We start from the raw sequence: 19,528 nt of genomic DNA on the forward strand, positions 1-19,528 counted from the left end.
AGAGATCATGACCTGAGCTGAAATCAAGAGTCAGACACTTAGCCGGGCCACCCAGGCGCCCCTAAACAAGCCTCAAGTTTCGTGACCTGTTAAGTCACAAACGTGGACAGTGCCAAGACACTGAGACTAGAGTATTTGACAGTGTATCATTCATTCATTCAATAATTATTTACTGAACACCAACTCGTGGCCATGTTCTACAGTAGATGCTAATATTAACAGTAAACATAAGGGGTGCCTGGGTGGCTCAGTCAGTTAAACGTCCAACTTCGGCTCAGGTCATGATCTCGCTGTTCATGGCTTCGAGTCCCGCGTCGGGCTCTGTGCTGACAGCACGTGCTTCAGATTCTGTCTCCCTCTCTCTCTGCCCCTCCCCCGCACAATCTCTGTCTCTCAAAATAAAATAAAGACATTAAAAAAAAAAACAATAAATATGAAAGACAAAGTCCCTGACTTGTAAGACATCCCAGCAGGGGAAGATAGATGGAAACAAACTAAAACAAGATGAGGGACAGAGAAGTACAGCCCGCTATTTTAGGCATGGCGGTCAGTGAAGGGTTCTTTAAGGAGGTAACTTTTCAGCAGAGATTAAATTAATTGAGAAAGTTAGTTGAGCAGCAAGGCAAAGAAAACAGCCAACTGCAAAAGCCCTTAGGGTAGAAGTGCTAAGTGTTCCAAGAACAGTGAGGAAATCACTCCCATTAAATGGGAGGGAGAATCATACACAGTGAGGCTGGAAAAGGGGCCAGAAGCCAGAACATATAGGGATCGTAGAATACAGCATGAGTTTGGATTCTGTTCTAAATATCACGGTAAGCCATTACAAAGTTTTGAGCAGGAAGCTAACACAGTCAGGATACCTTCGGAAAGGCTCGCGGACGGCTCGGTGGAGAAAAGGCTGTGCGTAAAAGGCTGTATGTATGGAAGCGTGTCAGCCAGGGTCTAGCCATGCAAAGAGAGAAACCACTCTATTTCAGGCAGAGGGAATTTTAAGAGTAACAGATTTTCCTACACTCTGGGCCCCTGTGGTACAGAGTGTCAACGGCAAGGGTAGAGACGAGAAAGGACATCTATACCGAGAACCGAGAGTGGAAGCTGGGAATCCAGTGGGATGCTGGCACTTTATACACGGCGCAGGTGACAGGACACGGCTCGGACTAGGGTAAAAGTGGTTGGAGTCACCATACATTTGGAAGATAGGGTCAAAGAGGAGTCGAGAATGATTGCAAAGACTTTGGCCCCAGGAAACGGGATACAGGACGTACCATTTATTGAGACGGGGAACCCGGAGGGAGGGGCGTGCCCTGTATTTGGTGGATGAGGGTAAATCAAAAGTTCTCATTAAAGTTAACTGCAGATGCCCTTTATCAATTCAGAGATGAATAAGGTGTAGCTGAACACAGCCCTTGGGGTCTGGCTGAACGGGTGGGACCAGGGATGGAACGGAGAGCCGTCTCTGACCGCCATCCTTTAGGCTTAGACCAGTAGGTTGGAACTCTGGAAAGGGGAGAGGTCCAAGGACTGGTTCAGCAAAACAAAACCCAGAGGCCTCAGCCAGGAAGGCGAAAAGAAAACCAGAAGAGTGCAAGGGGGGACGGCAAACCAGCCAAGCCAGGGTCTCCAGAAGATGGCAACGCTCGGCTGTGCCAGCCGTCGCCGAGCCGAGTTAGACGGGGGCTGAGGATTACTCACTGGGTTTGGCACCCAGCGGGTGGGGAGGCAAACCGAGTGGCGCGGGTTCCCTCTCTGGGGCAGTGCCGCGGCACCGGGGAACAGAAAAACGGGAAGAGGGGGGAGGGGAGGGGGATAGGCAGCCGAGGGGCTGCGTTCTTGGAGGAGGGGCGGTGACGACGGTCGCACCTCGCCGGCGTGGACCGGAGCCTGGCTTCCTGCCCTCCGGGGACTACGGTCGGAGGGCATTCTGCAAACCCGTCCTCGCAGCGCACGGCCGGGGCAGCGAACAGCAGGGCCGGGGCCGAGGGGGCGGGCGGTGCCGCGCCACCTCCCCGGGCGGCGGCCTCGGGGACCGGAGCGCTAAGGCGGCGCGGGGTGCTGGCGCCCCGTCTCCGCGGACGCCGAGGGGCCCGGCCCCCGCCCCGGTCCGCGCGGCCGTCTCTGAGAGCCACAAAATGGAGGCGAGGGGGAAAAGCGGAGGCGAAAGCGCCGAGGCGCGTGGGCTGCGCGTTCGTGCGCCGCGCCGGGCTCTCCCGGGCGCTCGGCCGCTCGCCCCACTTCCGGGCACTCCCCGTGACGCGCGGGAAGCCCCCTCGCCGCTCCCGCGGCCCGACGCCGCGCCCCGCCCCCGGCCCCGCACGGCCGAAGCCCCCACCCCCGGGCCAGATCCCGCGAGCGGCGTCCGGCCCGCCGGGGTCACGTGGCGCGCGCCGGCCAATCGGCGCGCGGCTGCCGGTCCAGCTCGGCCCCGCCCCGCCGCTGTGGGACAGTGGGACCCGGGGGGTGCGGAGCACGGTGCGGAGCGAGCGAGCCGGCCGGCGGGTGAGCGACGGAGGGCTTCGAACGCGGCGCAGGGGGTCGCGGGGCGGGCCGGGAGGGGGGCGGCGTCCGCCCGCGGCATCACGCCCCCGCGGCGCCGCCCGACCTCTCCTCTCTCATTAGGACGAGGCCATGGAGAGCAAGGTCCAGCAGGTTCGCGAAGCGTTCGCGTCGGGCCGGTCGCGCCCCCTGAGGTTCCGGCTGCAGCAGCTCGAGGCGCTGCGCAGGATGGTGCAGGAACGCGAGAAGGACATCCTGGAGGCCATCGCCGCCGACCTGTGCAAGGTACGCGCCCGGCGGGCGGAGCGGGGACAGCCGCCTCCCGCCGTCCCGCTGGGGAACCGCATTGCGCCCGAACCTTGGCTTTTGTTTGTTTGTTTAATTTATTTTTGATTATGCAAGCGCTGTGGGAGTCTTATCTCCAGCAGTCGTGATAAAGCAAATTCCCGTGGACTTTGCCCATCTTCTTGATCTTGCTTCGTCAGTGCCTCTTGCGAGTGATTGCAGATACAGAGAAACAGACACCTGTGTCTTCTGGCCTCTGTCCCTCTTTTGTGAATGGCCTTTTATGTTTTTGCCCGTTTTCCTGTTGCACTTACAGTCCTTGATTATTTGTACGACTCCTTTGTATAGCGTGGACTGTGGTAATTTGGCAGCGTGATGCATTGCGTATGTTTTTCTCCGGGTCTGTTTTTTCTTTCTTTCTTTCTCCTTTTTTTTTTTTAATGTTTTTATGATTTTTTTATAGACAGAGGTTGTTTGGTTGTCGTTGTTGCACTGAAATTTTTCTCCTTGCCTTGTGTTAGGCCAGTGTTCCTCAAACCCTTGGCGTGCTGGGGAGTCGTCCGGGGATCCTGTTAAAATGCACGTTATGGTTCACCTGGAGGCTAACAAGCTCCAAGGTGGTACGTGCTGCCTGTTTGGGAACTCGGTACACTTTTTTTTAAATTTTATTTTTTGTTAATTGAAGTACAGTTGGTATACAGTATTAATTTCAGGTAGGCAACACAGGTGCACAGTATAGCTTATTTCGCTTAGTAGAATATTCTCTAGGTCCATCCATATTGTAACAAATGACAAGATTTCATGGTTTTTTTTTTGTTACGGCCGAGCAGTACTCCATTATACATAGGGGTGTGTGTGTGTGTGTCTGTGCGCGTGTCTGTGCGCGTGTGTGTGCGCGATCCGCATTTCCTTTACCTGTTTGTCAGGTCACTTTCATAGTGTGGCTGTTGTAACTAATGCAGCAAACACACAGGTTCACAGATCACTTTGCATTCGTGTTTTCATTTGCTTTGGCTAAATCCCCAGCAGTGGAATTCCTGGGTTTTGTGGCATTTCTATGTTTAATAGTCTCCGCGCCTTAGGATCAGTCCCTAAGTCTCCGGCACGGATGGCCCAGGCGCTTTTCAGGCCACCAAGTCTGGGTCTCAGATGGAGCGAGTTTGCGTGCAGCCAAGTCTCGGTTTCCTGTCCAACCCCATCTCCGTCCCAGTGAAGCCCCAGTGAAGCCCCACTGATTTTCAAAGCCAGAGTTAGAGAGGCTTGTCGTCCTGCTGTCCTGCCGGTGCAGGTCCCCAGGGCGGGGACACCTGAGTGTGGCTTGAAGCCCTCCCCCTTCTGGGAGGCTCTCCACGCCTGTGATCACCTTGTTGAGTGTGGGGCCCTGGTTCCAGGGTGTGGGTTCCAACTAGGCCACGTCTCTGCCCCTCGTGCTCCGTGTCGCATTTTTTTTTATGACTTTAGCTGTGGACGACGTGTCCTGTGGGTCCTTGCGTCATTCTCAGAGAGTTACTGTAGGCACTTGCAGCCTGGGAGTGTCCTTGGGGGGAGGGAAGCCTCAGGATCCCCCTCCCCCACCTTCATGAGAAGACCTGGAACCAGTCTTCGAGTTTGCAAGGTTTTGGGTAGTGTTTAGGGTGCAGATATGTCGCTCTATATTTTCTAATATTGTTGTCATCTTGCTTTTACAATTTTATCTAATTCTAGGGGCAACCAGACCATGCTCTGGCTCTGGGGGTCTCTCTCACTTCCCCCAAAGATGATTTTGAGGGGTCGTATCATCAGGAGTAGCAGTAACTGCAGAAACTTCCTTTCTAGTACTTTTGGCAGACAGGGGAGGCTGTTCTATCCAATAAACAAGGTGACATAATTAAGATTTCCAAAAAGATGAATCAGCCTTTCTCTAAGCACCGGTTACTTATGTACATGTGTATGTAGGGTTCCTAAAGATATCCACAGTAAGTTCTTAGCCCTTGAAGGATTTAGAGACAAAACAAACACAGATACAATGTGAGTAGTTATAAATAAGTGTATGAGGGTATTAAGATCTACATCGGAAGCATAATTGGCTTATAAAGTGTGAACCAGGCAGGCTAATATTGATCCGGGAAGTGTTCCTGAATGACACAGTGTTTAATCCTGACTTTAAAAGGCTTGGATCAGGAAAGAAGGAGTTAGAGGGGTTGAATATATTCATGAGGGAGTTAGCAGATCCTCACTGAGCCCCTGAAGGGTGCGAATGGAATCTGAATGGCAAACCAGGCTGTCTGCTGAAGCCATTTGTCACGGCAGGTGTCTGTGGCCTAGCCCTTGGCATTCAGGGCTGAGAGTGTCACAGTCATGCAAGGTTAACTGTCATCCTCTCATCGCAGAGTGAGTTCAATGCATACAGTCAGGAAGTCATTACCGTTCTCGGGGAACTCGATCTCGTACTGGAGAACCTTCCTGAATGGGTCACCGCCAAACCAGCCAAGAAGAACCTGTTCACCATGCTGGATGAGGCCTACGTTCAGCCGGAGCCCCTGGGAGTCGTGCTGATTATCGGAGCCTGGAACTACCCTTTCGTTCTCACCATGCAGCCCCTGATAGGAGCCATCGCTGCAGGTCTGGCGTCCGCTTCTCTCTCCGTGGCCTTGTGGAGGGGCTTATTCTCTCCTGGGCTGTAAACTGAGGAGAGTGGTCAGTTAATGGCATGAGTTTGCTTTGGTGGTTAGCCTTGGTTTACACCAGCAGTGAACCGAGAATTAGCAAATATCATTATTAAATATTTCTTAGCAAGCGCAAAGCGGTTTATTAAAGCGAAACTACACTCTCAAGGTGGGAGAGCGAGCAGGTTCCACGAGGTGGCACCAGCCCTGGGTTGTTTTGGGATTGGGTATTATTGGGTGTCTCTGGGCTGAGGCGAGCTGTATCGTACAAAAGGATTTTACTTTCTTTAAACTTTTTTTTAATGTTTATTTTATTTTTTAAAAATGTTTTATTTATTTCTAGGAGACAGAGAGAGACAGTGTGAGCAGGGAAGGGTCAGAGAGAGGGAGTGACAGACTCCGAAACAGGCTCCAGGCTCTGAGCTGGCAGTCAGCACAGAGCCTGACGCAGGGCTCGAACCCACGAACCGCGAGATCATGACCTAAGCGAAAGTCGGACGCTTAACCGACTAAGCCACCCAGGCGCCCCTTTAATGTTTATTTTTGAGAGAGAGAGAGAAAGAGAGACAGACAGTGTGGGTGGGCGGTTAGGGTTAGAGAGGGGGAGACAGAGAATCTGAAATAGGCTTCAGGCCCTGAGGTGTCAGCACAGAGCCCGACGCGGGGCTCCAACTCATGAACGGTGAGATCATGACCTGAGCTGAAGTCGGAGGTTGAATTGACTGAGCCATCCAGGTGCCCTAAAGGATTCTTTTTTAAGTAATCTCTACACCCAACATGAGGCTCAGGCTCACAACCCTAAGATCAAGAGTCGCACTGTCTACCGACTGAGCCAGCCAGCCACCTTTCTGTTATTATAAATAAAAAAAATTTTTTTTACTGTTTATTTATTATTGAGAGACAGAGCATGACCATGAGCAGGGGAGGGGCAGAGAAAGGGGGAGACACAATCCAAAGCAGGCTCCAGGCTCTGAGCTGTCAACACAGAGCCCGACACAGGGCTCAAACTCACAAACCGCGAGATCATATCCTGAGCCAAAGTCGGATGCTCAGTTGACTGAACCACCCAGGCGTCCCTATTATTATTTTTTAAATGGGCTCCAGAGATTTGCACGGTAACTGTTTCTTGGTGTTGTTTTTCCCTTTTTGGTGTTTTTTTTTTTTTTTTAANTTTAAATGGGCTCCAGAGATTTGCACGGTAACTGTTTCTTGGTGTTGTTTTTCCCTTTTTGGTGTTTTTTTTTTTTTTTTAAATACCCGGAAAGTGAACCCGTGAGGGTCCAAAGTCGAGAGTTGACGGGCCCAGGAGTTTGGAGTCAGACACCCAAACTTGCCGGCCATGGTGTGGTGTCCCTTGCTGGCTGAGGCCTTGGATGACCCATTGGATTCAGTCTGAGCGGTTTCCTCATCTGCAAGTGGGCTGCGGGAGTATCGTGGGCTGGAGTACACGACACATGCCAAGGGGTTCCTTTCTCACGGTGGCTGGATCCAGGCTGACAGCTTTATGGTGATGAGGCCTGGTTGCCCAATAATTCCAAGCCCAGCAGGAAAGTCTAGTAGGGCGGGTGGGAGGAGCCCGGGAGAAGAGCTGGGACAGCCAGGGAGCAAGGTGGAGCCCATCGTCAGGGACGCGGAGGTAATGAGAGTCTGAGGGAGTGAGACAAGCTCGGGTGCTCGCTGCACGCAAGAGAATTCGGAGCCACATGAGTCACTGGAGTACCTGGTTTAGGTATTAAGGTTACTCGGGTATTAAATGGCGCTGTCCTGCTTTTTTGCCTTGTTTAGGAAATGCTGTTATTATCAAGCCTTCTGAACTATGTGAAAAAACAGCCAAGGCTTTGGCCAAACTCCTGCCACAGTACTTAGACCAGGTAACCACGTCTTAACTCATCTTCAGCATGGCTGCTCACGGCGGGGGAGGGGCGCACATCTGATCCCCCTGCTGGTGCGTGTCGCGGATGCCGGTCGCCATGGGGCAGAGCCCTCATCCAGCTGTCACTGAAGGGCAACTTTTAAAATGTCCGAGCTTGAGGGCCACCTGGGTGGCCCAGTCTGTTAAGCCATTGACTTGATTTCTGCTCCGGGTGTGATCTCTAGGTTCGTGGGTTCGAACTCCGTATCAAGCTCTGCCCTGGGTGTGGAGGGTGCTTGGGACTCTCTCTGCCTCTCTCTCTCCCAAAATAAATACATAAACATTAAAAAAAAATATTTGTTAAAGTTTTTTTAATCTTTATTCATTTTTGAGAGACCAATAGAGCGCCAGCAGGGGAGGGTCAGAGAGAGAGGGAGACAGAGTCGGAAGTAGGCTCCAGGCTCTGAGCTGGCAGCACAGAGCCTGACTCGGGGCTCGAACTCAAGAGCTGTGAGATCATGGCCTGAGCTAAAGTCAGATGCTTAACCGACTGAGCCACCCAGGCGCCCCCACCACCTTTAAAAAATATGTTTATTTTGAGAGAAAGCAAGCACAAGCAGGGGGAAGGGCAGAGAGAGAGCAAGAGAGAGAATCCCAAATTCCAAGCAGGCTCCGCACTGCCAGCACAGAGCCCCATGCAGGGCTCGAACTCACAAACTGAAATTGACTAGAGTTGAAATCACGAGTCCGATGCTTTACCGACTGAGCCGCCCAGGCGCTCCCACAAGCCACCTTTTATTTCATAACCGTATCTCAGGATCTTTTGAACATCTGACTCTGTGTCCTTCTTGCCGTCCCTTCTCTGTCTTTGCTCCCAAGCTGTTGGGCCAGACGCACTCCTTCACAGTAGATGTTAATCACAGCCCAGTGCACGTAAAGCCGCAGTCCAAAGCTGTGTGACTTCTCCCTAGTAACAGGTGAGGAGACTGAGGCTCAGAGACGTTCAGTAGGTTGCCCGAGGTCACACAGGAGCTGGTGAGGGACGGAGCCCAGATTCAGTCCAGATCTGACTTCAGAAGTAAGCGCTCTTGCGCGCTACCGCTTCGCATGCCCTCCATTCAGCACACGTTTATTCGGTTCCTGCCACGGGCTGAGGCCCCGCACTGTTGGGTCGGCCGAGAACGTTCAGGTTAGGACCTTCCATTGGGACTGTCCTGCGGTCCCTGACAGCACACTCTTCCCCAAAGCCTTCAGCTCGCACAGCCCGCATCTCCTGTATTTCCCGGGCCGTATCCAACCGTTTGCTCTCTCTGGTGTCTACACTGCTGAGCTCGTGTGGAAAACAAGCTCTCCGGTCCGTTCTGCCGCAGGTTCGTGGCTCTCAGATGCCCTCAGGCTCTGTTCCGCACTTGTCCTCTGTCAGTTCCCTCTTCGGTCCTCACAGGGGGCGGTCAGCATCTTTCCCTGTGTTCCTGAAGGCGACAGGTTTACACTGAAGCGACTGCTCGTTAGATGATGGGGTTAGAGTAGCCACGTTAAGTGCTTGCGGTCTTCCTTCTCGAAGGACCTGTACGTTGTCATCAATGGCGGAGTCCAGGAAACCACAGAGCTTCTGAAGCAGCGATTTGACCACATCCTGTACACGGGCAGCACCGCGGTTGGGAAAATCGTCATGGAGGCCGCCGCCAAGCACCTGACCCCCGTGACCCTTGAACTAGGAGGGAAGAGTCCGTGTTACGTGGACAGAGATTGCGACCTGGACACCGCCTGCAGGTGAGGCTGTCTGATTGCCTGGGGGTTCCCGGCCACTTGGCAGGTGGACGTGTCCCCTTGGTACCGAGACCCCGCGCCCCCAGCTCTGGGAGAGCCCGGGAGGCCGTGGCGGTTGATGTCCTCCAGGCACCGGGACTTGTACCCATGCCGTGTCGGAGCCACGGCCAGAGGAGATGGGCAGGGGTTCCGGACGTTGCGTGGCCGTCCTTAGGAACCGGGGGAAAGTGGCAGGAAATGTAACTGTTCTGCTGGTAGACGGCCCAGGAGGTAGACACAGTGTTGGGTGTGCCTCGTTAAGCCCTGAGATTCCCTGCAGAGAGGTTGTTGGCTTCTTAAGTTCAGCTGATAAAATCAGGATTACTCCTGCTTGTGTTTTAACTGAGAGTAACATCCTGCGGGGGCGCCTGGTGGGGGATCCGTCAGTGAAGCGTCTGACTCTTGATTTCGGCTCAGGTCGTGATCTCACAGTTGTGGGATCGAGCCCCACACATGGCTCTGCGCTGAAAGCATGGAGCCTGCTTGGGGTTCTCTCTCCCCCTCTTTCTCTGCCCCCTGTCCCATTTGTGTGTGTGTCCTCTCTCTCTCTCTCTGTCCTCTCTCTCTGTCTTGTCTCTCTCTCTCTCTCTGTCTCTCAAATAAAGAAAAAAGAATATCATCTTGTAGCTGGGAACCGGAAAACAAAAGGTTGCAGATTCTCTCTGCTGAATCAGGTTCAGCTACCAAAAGCACCGAAACCTGGGACGGACTGCGTGTTGTGGGGCGTGGCTTTTCTCTCCCCTTCAGAGACGGGCAAGGATGGCCCGTAGGCAGGCAGGCCGCGTCCAGGCTGCCTGTGTACGTAGCAGTCTCCTTGCCAGAGCATGAGGCCCTCAGCGAGAGCTCGCAGCACCGCTCTTCAAGCGGGGAGGGGCTCCGCAGAGGTGAGGGTGTCTTGGAGGCGGGCTGCTGTCCTGCTTTATACCTGAACCTCTTGCCACAGCATCTAGAGCCACAACCGGAGGTGGAGTCTATGTGGAACTCAAGCTGGCACGAGAATGACCCTGCTCCTGAGCACGTTCTGTGTCGGTTGGAAAATGCATTCTTAAGTTCCGACCGAATTAAGAGACAGAGCGTGAGCGGGGGAGGGACAGAGAGAGAGGGCGACACAGAATCCGAAACAGGCTCCAGGCTCTGAGCTAGCTGTCAGCACAGAGCCCAGCGTGGGGCTCGAACCCATGAACCGCGAGATCATGACCTGAGCCGAAGTCGGACGCTCCACTGACTGAGCCACCCAGGCGCCCCCAACATTTAACTTCTTTATAAAGACTATTAAGGCAATGTGGGAACACATGCTAGTTGCAAAATATTCAACCACTACAAAAGTGTGTCACAAGTGAATAGCAGGCTGGCTTTTATGGCTATTCTGGTTTCCCCACCTCAGGCGCATAGCGTGGGGCAAGTACATGAACTGCGGTCAGACCTGCATTGCTCCCGACTATGTTCTCTGCGAACCGTCCCTCCAGAATGAGATCGTGCGGAAGATTAAGGAAACAGTAAAGGTTTGTGTTCAACACGTCTGATCTCGTTGATTTTGTTCAGATACGGAGTCATATCAGCTCTTTACAGGCAGCACCCTTCCCCTGGTGGTTTCCAGTAGCACATGTGGCCACATTCGTGGGCTTCTTAAAAATGCTCTTGCGCCTTTCATACAGTGGTCTGCTAGGAGCGAGGTTAGGCTGGCGTTTAACCCATCAAACTGTCTAGTTTTGTCGATGAAACCACGGGTTAGCTGTGGCACATGCTTTGAAAACGATATTAAATAACTGTGTTTTGTGCTTTTGGGAGAACGTTGCCAGCTTTTTGAAAGGCACCCAGAGGCCTTTTGGCACATTGGCCGTTGCTGATTAAGGTTATCACTTCCTGTGTGTGCAGGGGGCTTAGGGAAACCAGGAGTTGAGAGGGGAGAGTTCATCCAGTACACGTTGGCAAAATACGCCTGACTTGGTCATCAGTCTTTCGGGGTGTTTAAAGTCAAGATCCCTATAGAGGGAATCAGGGAGGGCTGTATGGTAGTGACCAGCGCTACACATCAAAGGAATGTAGGAATTGGGGAGCAAGGGACGGGGTGCATCAGCCTGACTGAGCTCAGCGGTGCCAGGGGGTCAGAAAGCCCCCGGGGTGGAAGAAATCATTGGAACAGGCACGTTCACTCAACAGATGCTGATTGAACACTGGAAGGAAGGGTCGGGAACACCGCAGAGTAACACGTGATCGGACAATGGGAAGTCTCTGTGGGGAGTTCAGAAGAATAGTGACCCAGACGTGAGGGACTTGGGCGTGAGAGCTAGGACCGGAGATGGGGCCGGACAAGGAGACCATGGACTGCGGGGCGGCAGTGTGGGGCTCAGCATAGCTATGGGAGAGAAAGCGCGGGGAGATGGGAGAAGATGCGCTGAGCTGAGTGTGGAGGTGAAGTCGGTTTCAGAGGAGTAAGGTCGCCTCTGCCTGCCTTGGGGGGTTTATGTTCTGGTTCGGAACTGAGGCTCAACAGGGAGCCCTTTAATTAACGAAAAGTTTCTGGTCCTCACCTTCCAAAGACTGTGACTCCGTTGTTCTGAGGTCTCAACGTGACCCTGAGGCCTGTCGTGTATGGTGTAACTCCTGTCCTCGACCTGCCCAATAGCTTAGAGACTATTACGTGAGGGGGGCGGGTGAGGATATAAAACCAGACTGGCTTGGGGGGCACGAGTGGGTCTCGTAGTTACTAAGGACCCTGAATGTGGGTCTTTTGTAGCGATTAAATACTGTTGTTTTAAATAGGAATTTTATGGAGAAAATATAAAAGAATCCCCTGATTACGAAAGGATCGTCAATCTGCGTCATTTTAAGAGGGTCCAGAGTTTGCTTGAAGGACAAAAGATAGCCTTCGGTGGTGAGACCGACGAGGCCACGCGCTACATAGGTAACACGAATTCACCTTTTGCAGTTTGACAGTTTCCGTTGATGCTCTTTACCCATCCTGAGTAAACCCTGAGATACGTACTGTCTAATAAGGGATTACGGACATGGTCTGGTACCTGCTTTCGGAGCCGTGTCCGGAGGGTTTTAAATCTTCATAAACAACACCCCCTGAGATGCACTGACTTTTTGCCTCTATATGTCTCCTCTATTTTTTTTTTGTCGGTTGGTTTTCTTCCTACAACTTGTAACCTAACAACCCTGAGAAGCAAAACAGAACTCCCACGTGATTGTTTCCAGATTCTGGCCAGGAAAATGGCACTGAGAAGGAAATCACTTAACTGCATTTCCCTGAGTAACTAGTGGCAGTTCTTTTCCAGAAATAATGTGTTGAATGGCTTCTCGGCCTTTTGGCTAAGATCAAGTGCAGAAATAATGTGTGCACCTGCTGTGCTGGACTTTACTCCTTTACTTTTTTTGTGTTTTTTTGTTCTTTGCCATGAATATGTATTGCTGTTGAATTTTATTTTATTAAAAAAATTTTTTAGGGGCGCCTGGGTGGCTTAGTCGGCTAAGTGTCCGACTTTCACTTGGGTCATGATCTCGCGGTTCGTGGGTTTGAGCCCCGCGTCGGACTCTGTGCTGACTGCCAGCTCGGAGCCTGGAGCCTGTTTCGGTCTGTGACTCCCTCTCTCTCTGACCCTCCCCTGCTCACGCTGTCTCTCTCTCTCTCTCTCTCTCTCTCCTAGAAATAAATTAAAAAAAAAAATACAGTTTACTTTAAAAAAAAAAAATCTTTTAATGTTTATTTTTGAGAAAGACCGAGTGTGAGCAGGGGAGGGGCAGAGAGAGATGGAGACACAGAACCTGAAGCAGGCTTCAGGCTCTGAGCTGTCAGCACAGAGGCCGATGCGGGGCTCGAACTCATGAACTGCAAGATCATGACCTGAGCTGAAGTCAGACGCTCCACAGACTGAGCCACCCAGGCGCCCCTGTTGCTGTTGAATTTTAAATATGTTGCTCGAAAATAACCCAAGAGGACAGGGGAATAACAGACACACTTACTTGGCAAAAAAAGCTGCCCCAAGTGGCATTACTTATCCCCTCTTATCAGGTCGGATGTTGCACGGACCAGAAAACCTCAAAACCTTAAAGGACTTAAAACAATAAGGAGAAATACCTTCCCTCATCATGAGGCATCCCAAAGCCTGTCTGGCCTGTTCAGTGGACGGCTTAGTAATGGCCTCACAGTCCCCAGTCCTTTTATCTTTCTTTTTTCCCATCAGTCGGTGACTCCGCCCACTCCCGGGACGGTCAGTGGCAGGAAGAAAGGTCTGTTGTGATTGGCTCAGGCAGTTCGGAACCTCCCCGTGACCTGGCGTTGGGGTCACCTCACGGAGCACCTGACTCTGTGGAGGGTAGACAGCCAAACCGAGACGGTTCTCTGAGGCCGGGAAGCAGCGGGCAGCGGATTGGGGTAGCAGCACAGGGCCCCCTGGAAGGTGCTGGCAAGAGCCGTCTCCTGCCATGCCGCCAGGATATCCTCGTAGGGAATGAGGGGGAAACGAGGAGGACACGCTTGTTATTGTCAAGTGTCCTCTCTCTTGGTCACCAACCCAGCTTGTGTACAGCGTCTTGGAGCGCTGCTCTTTGGGGCTGACCTGGAGCGGACGCCGGGACACCCTGCAGAGCTTCGTCGGCATCCGTGTGGCCCTCTCTCCTTGTGTCCTTTCCGCATAGTGGCTGGAGCACTGAACTTGGGAAGTCCTCACCGTTTTAAATACGTTTTTGTAACCTCCCCAACAGAGTGGAAATAAGGTCAGCAAGATCATAAGTGTGAAAACCCTTGAATTAAGAAGTGGTGTTGATTTGATCCGCAGAGGGGCTGTCTACACTCCCAAAAAGGCCTGTCCACAGAAAGGTGGAAACATAACCTCCGGGTGCATAGGCCTATGGCTGTACACAGGCTGGAGTATGGGTATCCTCAGGTGTGTGTGGCTTTCTCTTGGTTTGCGTGGGCACCCCTGATGCACACGCTCGGGGACACGTGCACGGGTCATCCACAGGCGTGCACGGATCCGTCTTCTCAGTAGCCGGTCCTTGGGCAGGATGGGGAGGGGGGTGGATGTAGGTGACCCGGCGAAACAAACGCAGGACCAGAGGTCGGCATTCCTGTATTCTGCTCTAGGATTTCATCTTGCTGCTTTCTTTTTCCAGCGCCAACAGTCCTCACCGACGTCGACCCCAACACCAAGGTGATGCAGGAAGAAATTTTCGGACCGATTCTTCCAATAGTGCCTGTGAGGGATGCTGATGAAGCCATCAAGTTCATAAACGACCGTGAAAAGCCTCTGGCCTTCTATGTCTTTTCTCATAATGACAAGGTAAACTTGTGGAGAACAGCTCCCTGGCGGAAGCTGCTACCGCAGGCCGTGTTCCTCCCTTGCCACAGAGCAAACAGTCTGCCGAGTGAGGCTGTACTCCCACACTGCCATCTGGGGTAACGAGGCCCTGGGGTTATTGCTGTAACCTTTCCCATACTCCCTAGGGTTTGACCAGAGGCCTCGGGGCTGTGTCACAAGTTCTTTGACTCGCAAACATCTCCCCTGTAATTGGAAGGCTCTTGGTTGCCAGCCAGAGAAGCTTTTCTGCCATGAACCCGCAGGGCATTCCCCTGTGAGAGCTTTCTCTCTTCCCCCGCTGGCCCCCGCCGCCAGGCCGTGTGGCGCCATGGTCTCTGGCATGGCCGTGGGATGGTTGCAAAGTTTACACTTCGGTCTTCCCAGGGGTTTCCCTGGCTGTTACGGCAGCGGGACCACACCGGTGCAGTGAGCGCGTCACCCCGTAGCCAGGGCCAGCTGCCTTGCCACGCGGCCCGTTCATCTGCATCAGGAGGGGACGAGCTCTTGCCAAGGGACGGTGGTCTCCACGTGGGCAAGAAGGTGCAGGAGCCCTCTGGAGAAAAGGGAAATCTAGAAAGGGGAGACGGGATGGGAGTTTGCAAAGGTCTGAGGAGTTTGCAAACCCGGTGTTTTTAGGAGAGCGTCTCATGGCAGGTTTTAGAGCCTGTTGTGCTGTGGAGACGCAGCTCTGTGAAGTGAGATTAGATGCGTGGGGCTCAGTAAAAAGTGGGTTATTGACGATGGTCATGATGTTTTAAAGGACCGTAGGTAACATGGACAGGAACCTTGAAGCAGAAAGTCTACTGGCCAGGGTGCAAGTCAGCGAGGTGCTCTTCCCACAGTGGGGTCACCTGTGGTGACCAGAGTCCGCTGTGACATTCGTTCTAGAACTCTCAGGCACTTGTTGGTGAGAGTCACTGAGGCAGCGAGGTGAAGTTTCCCAGTCAGGTGTTGTCATGCCTGTTCTGGGCTCAGGCCCACCATCTCCTCAAAACTAGAATACCAACTCTGCCATCTTTTTTTTTTTTTTTAATGTTTATTTATTTTTGAGAGAGAGAGAGAGGGGTATAGAGTATGAGTTGGGGAGAGACAGAGAGAGACAGAATCCGAAGCAGGCTGCAGGCTCTGAGCTGGGGCTGGAACTCATGAACCGTGAGGTCGTGACCTGAGTGGAAGTCGGACGCCCAACTGACTGAGGCATCCCGGTGTCCCAACTCTGCAGCCTTAAATATGCTTTGCAAACTAAATGGCATCTATTAATTATATGCCGTCATTTAGGACAAAGGGAAATCTTACTGATTTTTAAAAACCAGAATGTAGTCTGAACTGTCCTTTCCTTTTTTTCCTTTAACATTTATTTATCTTTGAGGAGGGGATGGGTAGAGAGAGGGAGACAGGATCCGAAGCAGGCTTCGCTCTGGGAGCACAGAGCCCGACGGTGAGCCCGAACCCGTGAGCCATAAGATCTCGACCCAGGCCGGAACTAAGAGTCGGCCGCTTAGCCAGCTGAACACTCAGGCGGCCCTGAACTGTCGCTCTAAACAAAGGCTGTTGTGGCTCCGTTGGGTAGTCTGGCTCTCGGCGGTGATGGAGTGAAAGCAGGACCAGTTCAGAGCGGTCTCCCTCGAAGGACTAGATACGCATCTAAGAAATTAAGATAATGATCACATTTGCTAAATTGAAGAGCCCGTTAGGTTGTTTATGTTCTATGAAACGTTTGGTGCGGTGTCCTGAACCCGAACAGCTTGCAGGCAGCATGGTCGGGCCCCCCGGACGCTGCTGACCCGGAGCCCTTGTTCTGTTGCACAGCTCATCAGACGGATGATCGACAGCACGTCCAGCGGTGGTGTCACGGCCAACGACGTTATCATGCACTTCACGCTCAGTTCTTTACCCTTCGGGGGAGTAGGTGAGTGATCCTCTCGCCGTGCCTGGCGTTGATTTCAAGTCGAATCACCTGTCCAGGCGCTCCGCGGGCCTCTGCTTGATGGTGTGACAGCAGCCTTCTTCCTGCCACCCCACCAGGCCCCCTGCCGAGGGGTGACTCTCTGTCCTGTCCCCCACTTTCCATCCTTAGCACCCACCACAGTCTGTAACTGTTTTCTTCCTTTTACTGATGTACTCCTATATTGGTTCTTAGTTATTGTCCTTCTCCTAGATTTAGGGGATTTTTTTCTTGGCCGGAAGTCAGCTCTCTAATTGAGAGAGAGAGAGTGTGAATGGGGGAGGGGCAGAGAGAGAGGGAGACACAGAATCCATAGCAGGCTCCAGGCTTTGAGCTTCAAGCTGAGTGCTGGGCTCAGCACAGAGCCTGACGAGGGCTTGAACTCAAGAACCGTGAGGTCATGACCTGAGCTGAAGTTGGATTCTTTTTTTTATGTATATATATATATACATAAAATAAATATATATATATATTTATTTCTAGGAGAGAGAGACAGCATGAGCAGGGGAGGGTCAGAGGGAGAGGGAGACACAGACTCTGAAATAGGCTCCAGGCTCTGAGCTGGCAGTCAGCACAGAGCCCGACGCGGGGCCCGAACCCACGAACCGTGAGATCATGACCTAAGCGAAAGTTGGACGCTTAGCCGACTAAGCCACCCAGGCGCCCCTGAAGTTGGATTCTTAACCGACTGAGCCACCCAGGCGCCCCTCCATCTGTCTTTTTGAAAATGAGGTCGTGAATGACAGACTCTGAATGCCGAGAGCAGGCAGCAGTCTGGGGTTTCTGATGTCCCTTTGCTCTCTGCTCAGGGACTGCTTAAGTAGTCCTCAGTCCACACCTGCACCGCTCCCCAGCCTTCTGTGTGGGGGACTAGCCTCTCCTCCATTTGTCTCCTGATTTGAGAAGACATGAGACTCCCTGTGTTCTAGAGAACATGGGCGGAAGGTTTTCCCAGTGAAGCTGTTAAATTTGTTTATTTTGAGAGAGTCCAGGAGCAAGAGTGGGGGAGGGCGGAGAGAGGAGGAGGGAGAGAACCCCAAGCAGGCTCCGCACTGTTAGCACAGAGCCCGACATGGGGCTTGAACTCAGGAACAGCGAGATCAAGACCTGAGCTGAAACCAAGAGTCGGACACTTAACCAGCTGAGCCCCCCAGGCGCCCCCAGGCATAAACACTGTTAATATATTGACAGTTTCAGGTTTTTCCTTAAAAATGCATGTCTTTTGATGCATGTTGCCAGATTTCTCCGTAGCTTCAGTTGTCCCCTAAATGACGCACCAGCAGCTTATAAAGCACCAGTAAACTGCATTCTGGCCCCGTTCGCCTGTGCCTCGTGTCACCTGCTGTACACACGTAGCCACCCAGCACACACGATGAGACACGGAAATTCTCACAGAGCACGGCTCTCGTAGAGGGGGGAGCTTTACACTTGCTTCTCATTTGTCACCCAGCAGTGTAACCCTGTCACCTTGCCTTCGTTACTTTCTGGGATCCTTGAGGACGCAAGGGGGCGAAATCAGGGCTGTGGGTACATGAAGCCACGTGGCACAGGAGGAAAAGAGCACATGGCGCTTGTGGGTCCCGCTGACCTGGATTCACATTCCGGCTCTGCACTCGCCGCCTTGGGCAGGTTACTGGCGCTACCGAGCCCCTTGCCCTCCCTGCAGCTGGGACAGCGATGACTGTACAGTGGGGTCGGGGCGGGAATGAGCATAGAGTGGTCCCGGGTAGCAGTGAGAGCCACTGGCCAGGGGGTTCCAGGTCCTGGCCCGAATCTTGGAAAGCGTCCTGGTTTTTTTTTTTTTTTAATATATTTTGAGAGCATGCATGAGGTAGGAGCAGAGAGAGAGCGGGGGGGAGAGAATCCCAGGTGGGCTCTGCACCGTCAGCACAGAGCCCAACGCCACACTCGATCCCATGAACTGTGAGGTCATGACCTGAGCTGAAACCAAGAGTCAGACGCTTAACTGACTGAGCCGCCCGGCGCCCCAGAGAGCATCCGGTTTGACAGGGAGACTCACCTTGCTGGGAGCAGTGGGAGGAATTTCCTGCAAGAGCCTCGCACGCGGAGAAGTTAGATGGGGCGTCCCCGGCGGCGGGGAGCGTTGTGGGTTTCCTCCATCCGTGTTCACACACACAAGCGGCGTGTGTCCCCTCCAGCGGAGCGCATTTTGTCTTCCTCTGTTTCAGGGTCCAGTGGGATGGGAGCTTATCACGGCAGACACAGTTTTGATACTTTTTCGCATCAGCGTCCCTGCTTACTGAAAAGTTTAAAGAGAGAAAGTGCTAACAAGCTCAGGTACCCTCCCAACAGCCAGTCAAAGGTGGACTGGGCCAAATTTTTCCTCCTGAAACGCTTCAACAGAGGAAAGTTCGGTCTCCTGTTCCTCGCTTTCCTGGGCATCGTGGCGGCTGTGCTTCTCAAGGTGAGTCCCCATGTGTCTGGTCCCGGTTGGCTGCCAGAGGCACCTCTTCTGTCTCGGGTGTTCCTTGATTTTAGAAACCGACTCCGTCTCTTAAGTTAACCTTCAGAGTGTGAGACCGGGTCTGCGGGCTTGCAGCCTGCCGGCGTCTTTCCAGAGGGACGGCCCCAACCCCTCGCTGACTGAGCGTAGCCGGAGTGGAGTACTTGCGACAGATGTGGCCTGTGGTGCCGGAATGATTCCAGAAGCCTGCCAACCTCTGGTCTAAGAGTTTTAAGAGCAGGGGCGCCTGGGTGGCTCAGTCGGTTGAGTGACTTGAGCTTGGGTCATGATCTCGCGGTTTGTGCGTTCAAGCCCCGTGTCGAGCTCTGTGCTTGACAGCTCAGAGCCTATATAACCTGCTTCAGATTCTGCCTCTGTCTCTGTCTCTATCTCTGCCCACCCCGCGCTCGCACTCTCTCTCTCAAGAATAAAGTAAAAAAAAGTTTAAGGCCCCGAAGAACTTGCTGGCCGCTTTCTGAGCTGCCCAGCCCTCTGATCCTTCTGCCACCCATACGTCACTGTCAGTCGTGTTCTCGAGTGTGCCTGGGGCCAGGGGCCGGGGAGACAAAGGAGAGAATTGTGCGTTGGGCAGTAGCAGTGGTGGACTGGACAAGTGTGGCAAGCGAGGTGCGAGTGTGTTTCCTCCCGAGTTGACTGCCATGTACATTCTGTCTTCGGTGATCAGTGATCATAGATGCAGGCTCACCGACCGGCCCTCCTGAGAGCTGGCGT

The 19,528-nt window shown here is 53.0% G+C and overlaps 1 protein-coding gene across 3 annotated transcripts in view; it reads left to right on the forward strand.

The window, feature by feature from the left end:
- The first annotated feature begins 2,399 nt into the window (after positions 1-2,399).
- The window catches only part of ALDH3A2 (aldehyde dehydrogenase 3 family member A2), a 28,634-nt gene continuing 11,505 nt past the window's right edge, over positions 2,400-19,528 (forward strand). For all 3 annotated transcript variants that reach the window (XM_039227301.1, XM_039227299.1, XM_039227300.1), the window contains exons 1-10: positions 2,400-2,496; positions 2,617-2,778; positions 5,148-5,379; positions 7,209-7,294; positions 8,840-9,048; positions 10,469-10,586; positions 11,848-11,989; positions 14,203-14,369; positions 16,197-16,296; positions 18,522-18,757. In XM_039227301.1, coding sequence (XP_039083232.1) covers positions 2,626-2,778; positions 5,148-5,379; positions 7,209-7,294; positions 8,840-9,048; positions 10,469-10,586; positions 11,848-11,989; positions 14,203-14,369; positions 16,197-16,296; positions 18,522-18,757 — 1,443 coding nt within the window. In that variant the 5' untranslated portion in view covers positions 2,400-2,496; positions 2,617-2,625. The remainder of the gene's footprint in view (positions 2,497-2,616; positions 2,779-5,147; positions 5,380-7,208; positions 7,295-8,839; positions 9,049-10,468; positions 10,587-11,847; positions 11,990-14,202; positions 14,370-16,196; positions 16,297-18,521; positions 18,758-19,528) is intronic.

This window comes from Hyaena hyaena, unplaced genomic scaffold (assembly GCF_003009895.1).
Source record: "Hyaena hyaena isolate Hyena2069 unplaced genomic scaffold, ASM300989v1 scaffold_27, whole genome shotgun sequence".
Taxonomy (NCBI): domain Eukaryota; kingdom Metazoa; phylum Chordata; class Mammalia; order Carnivora; family Hyaenidae; genus Hyaena; species Hyaena hyaena.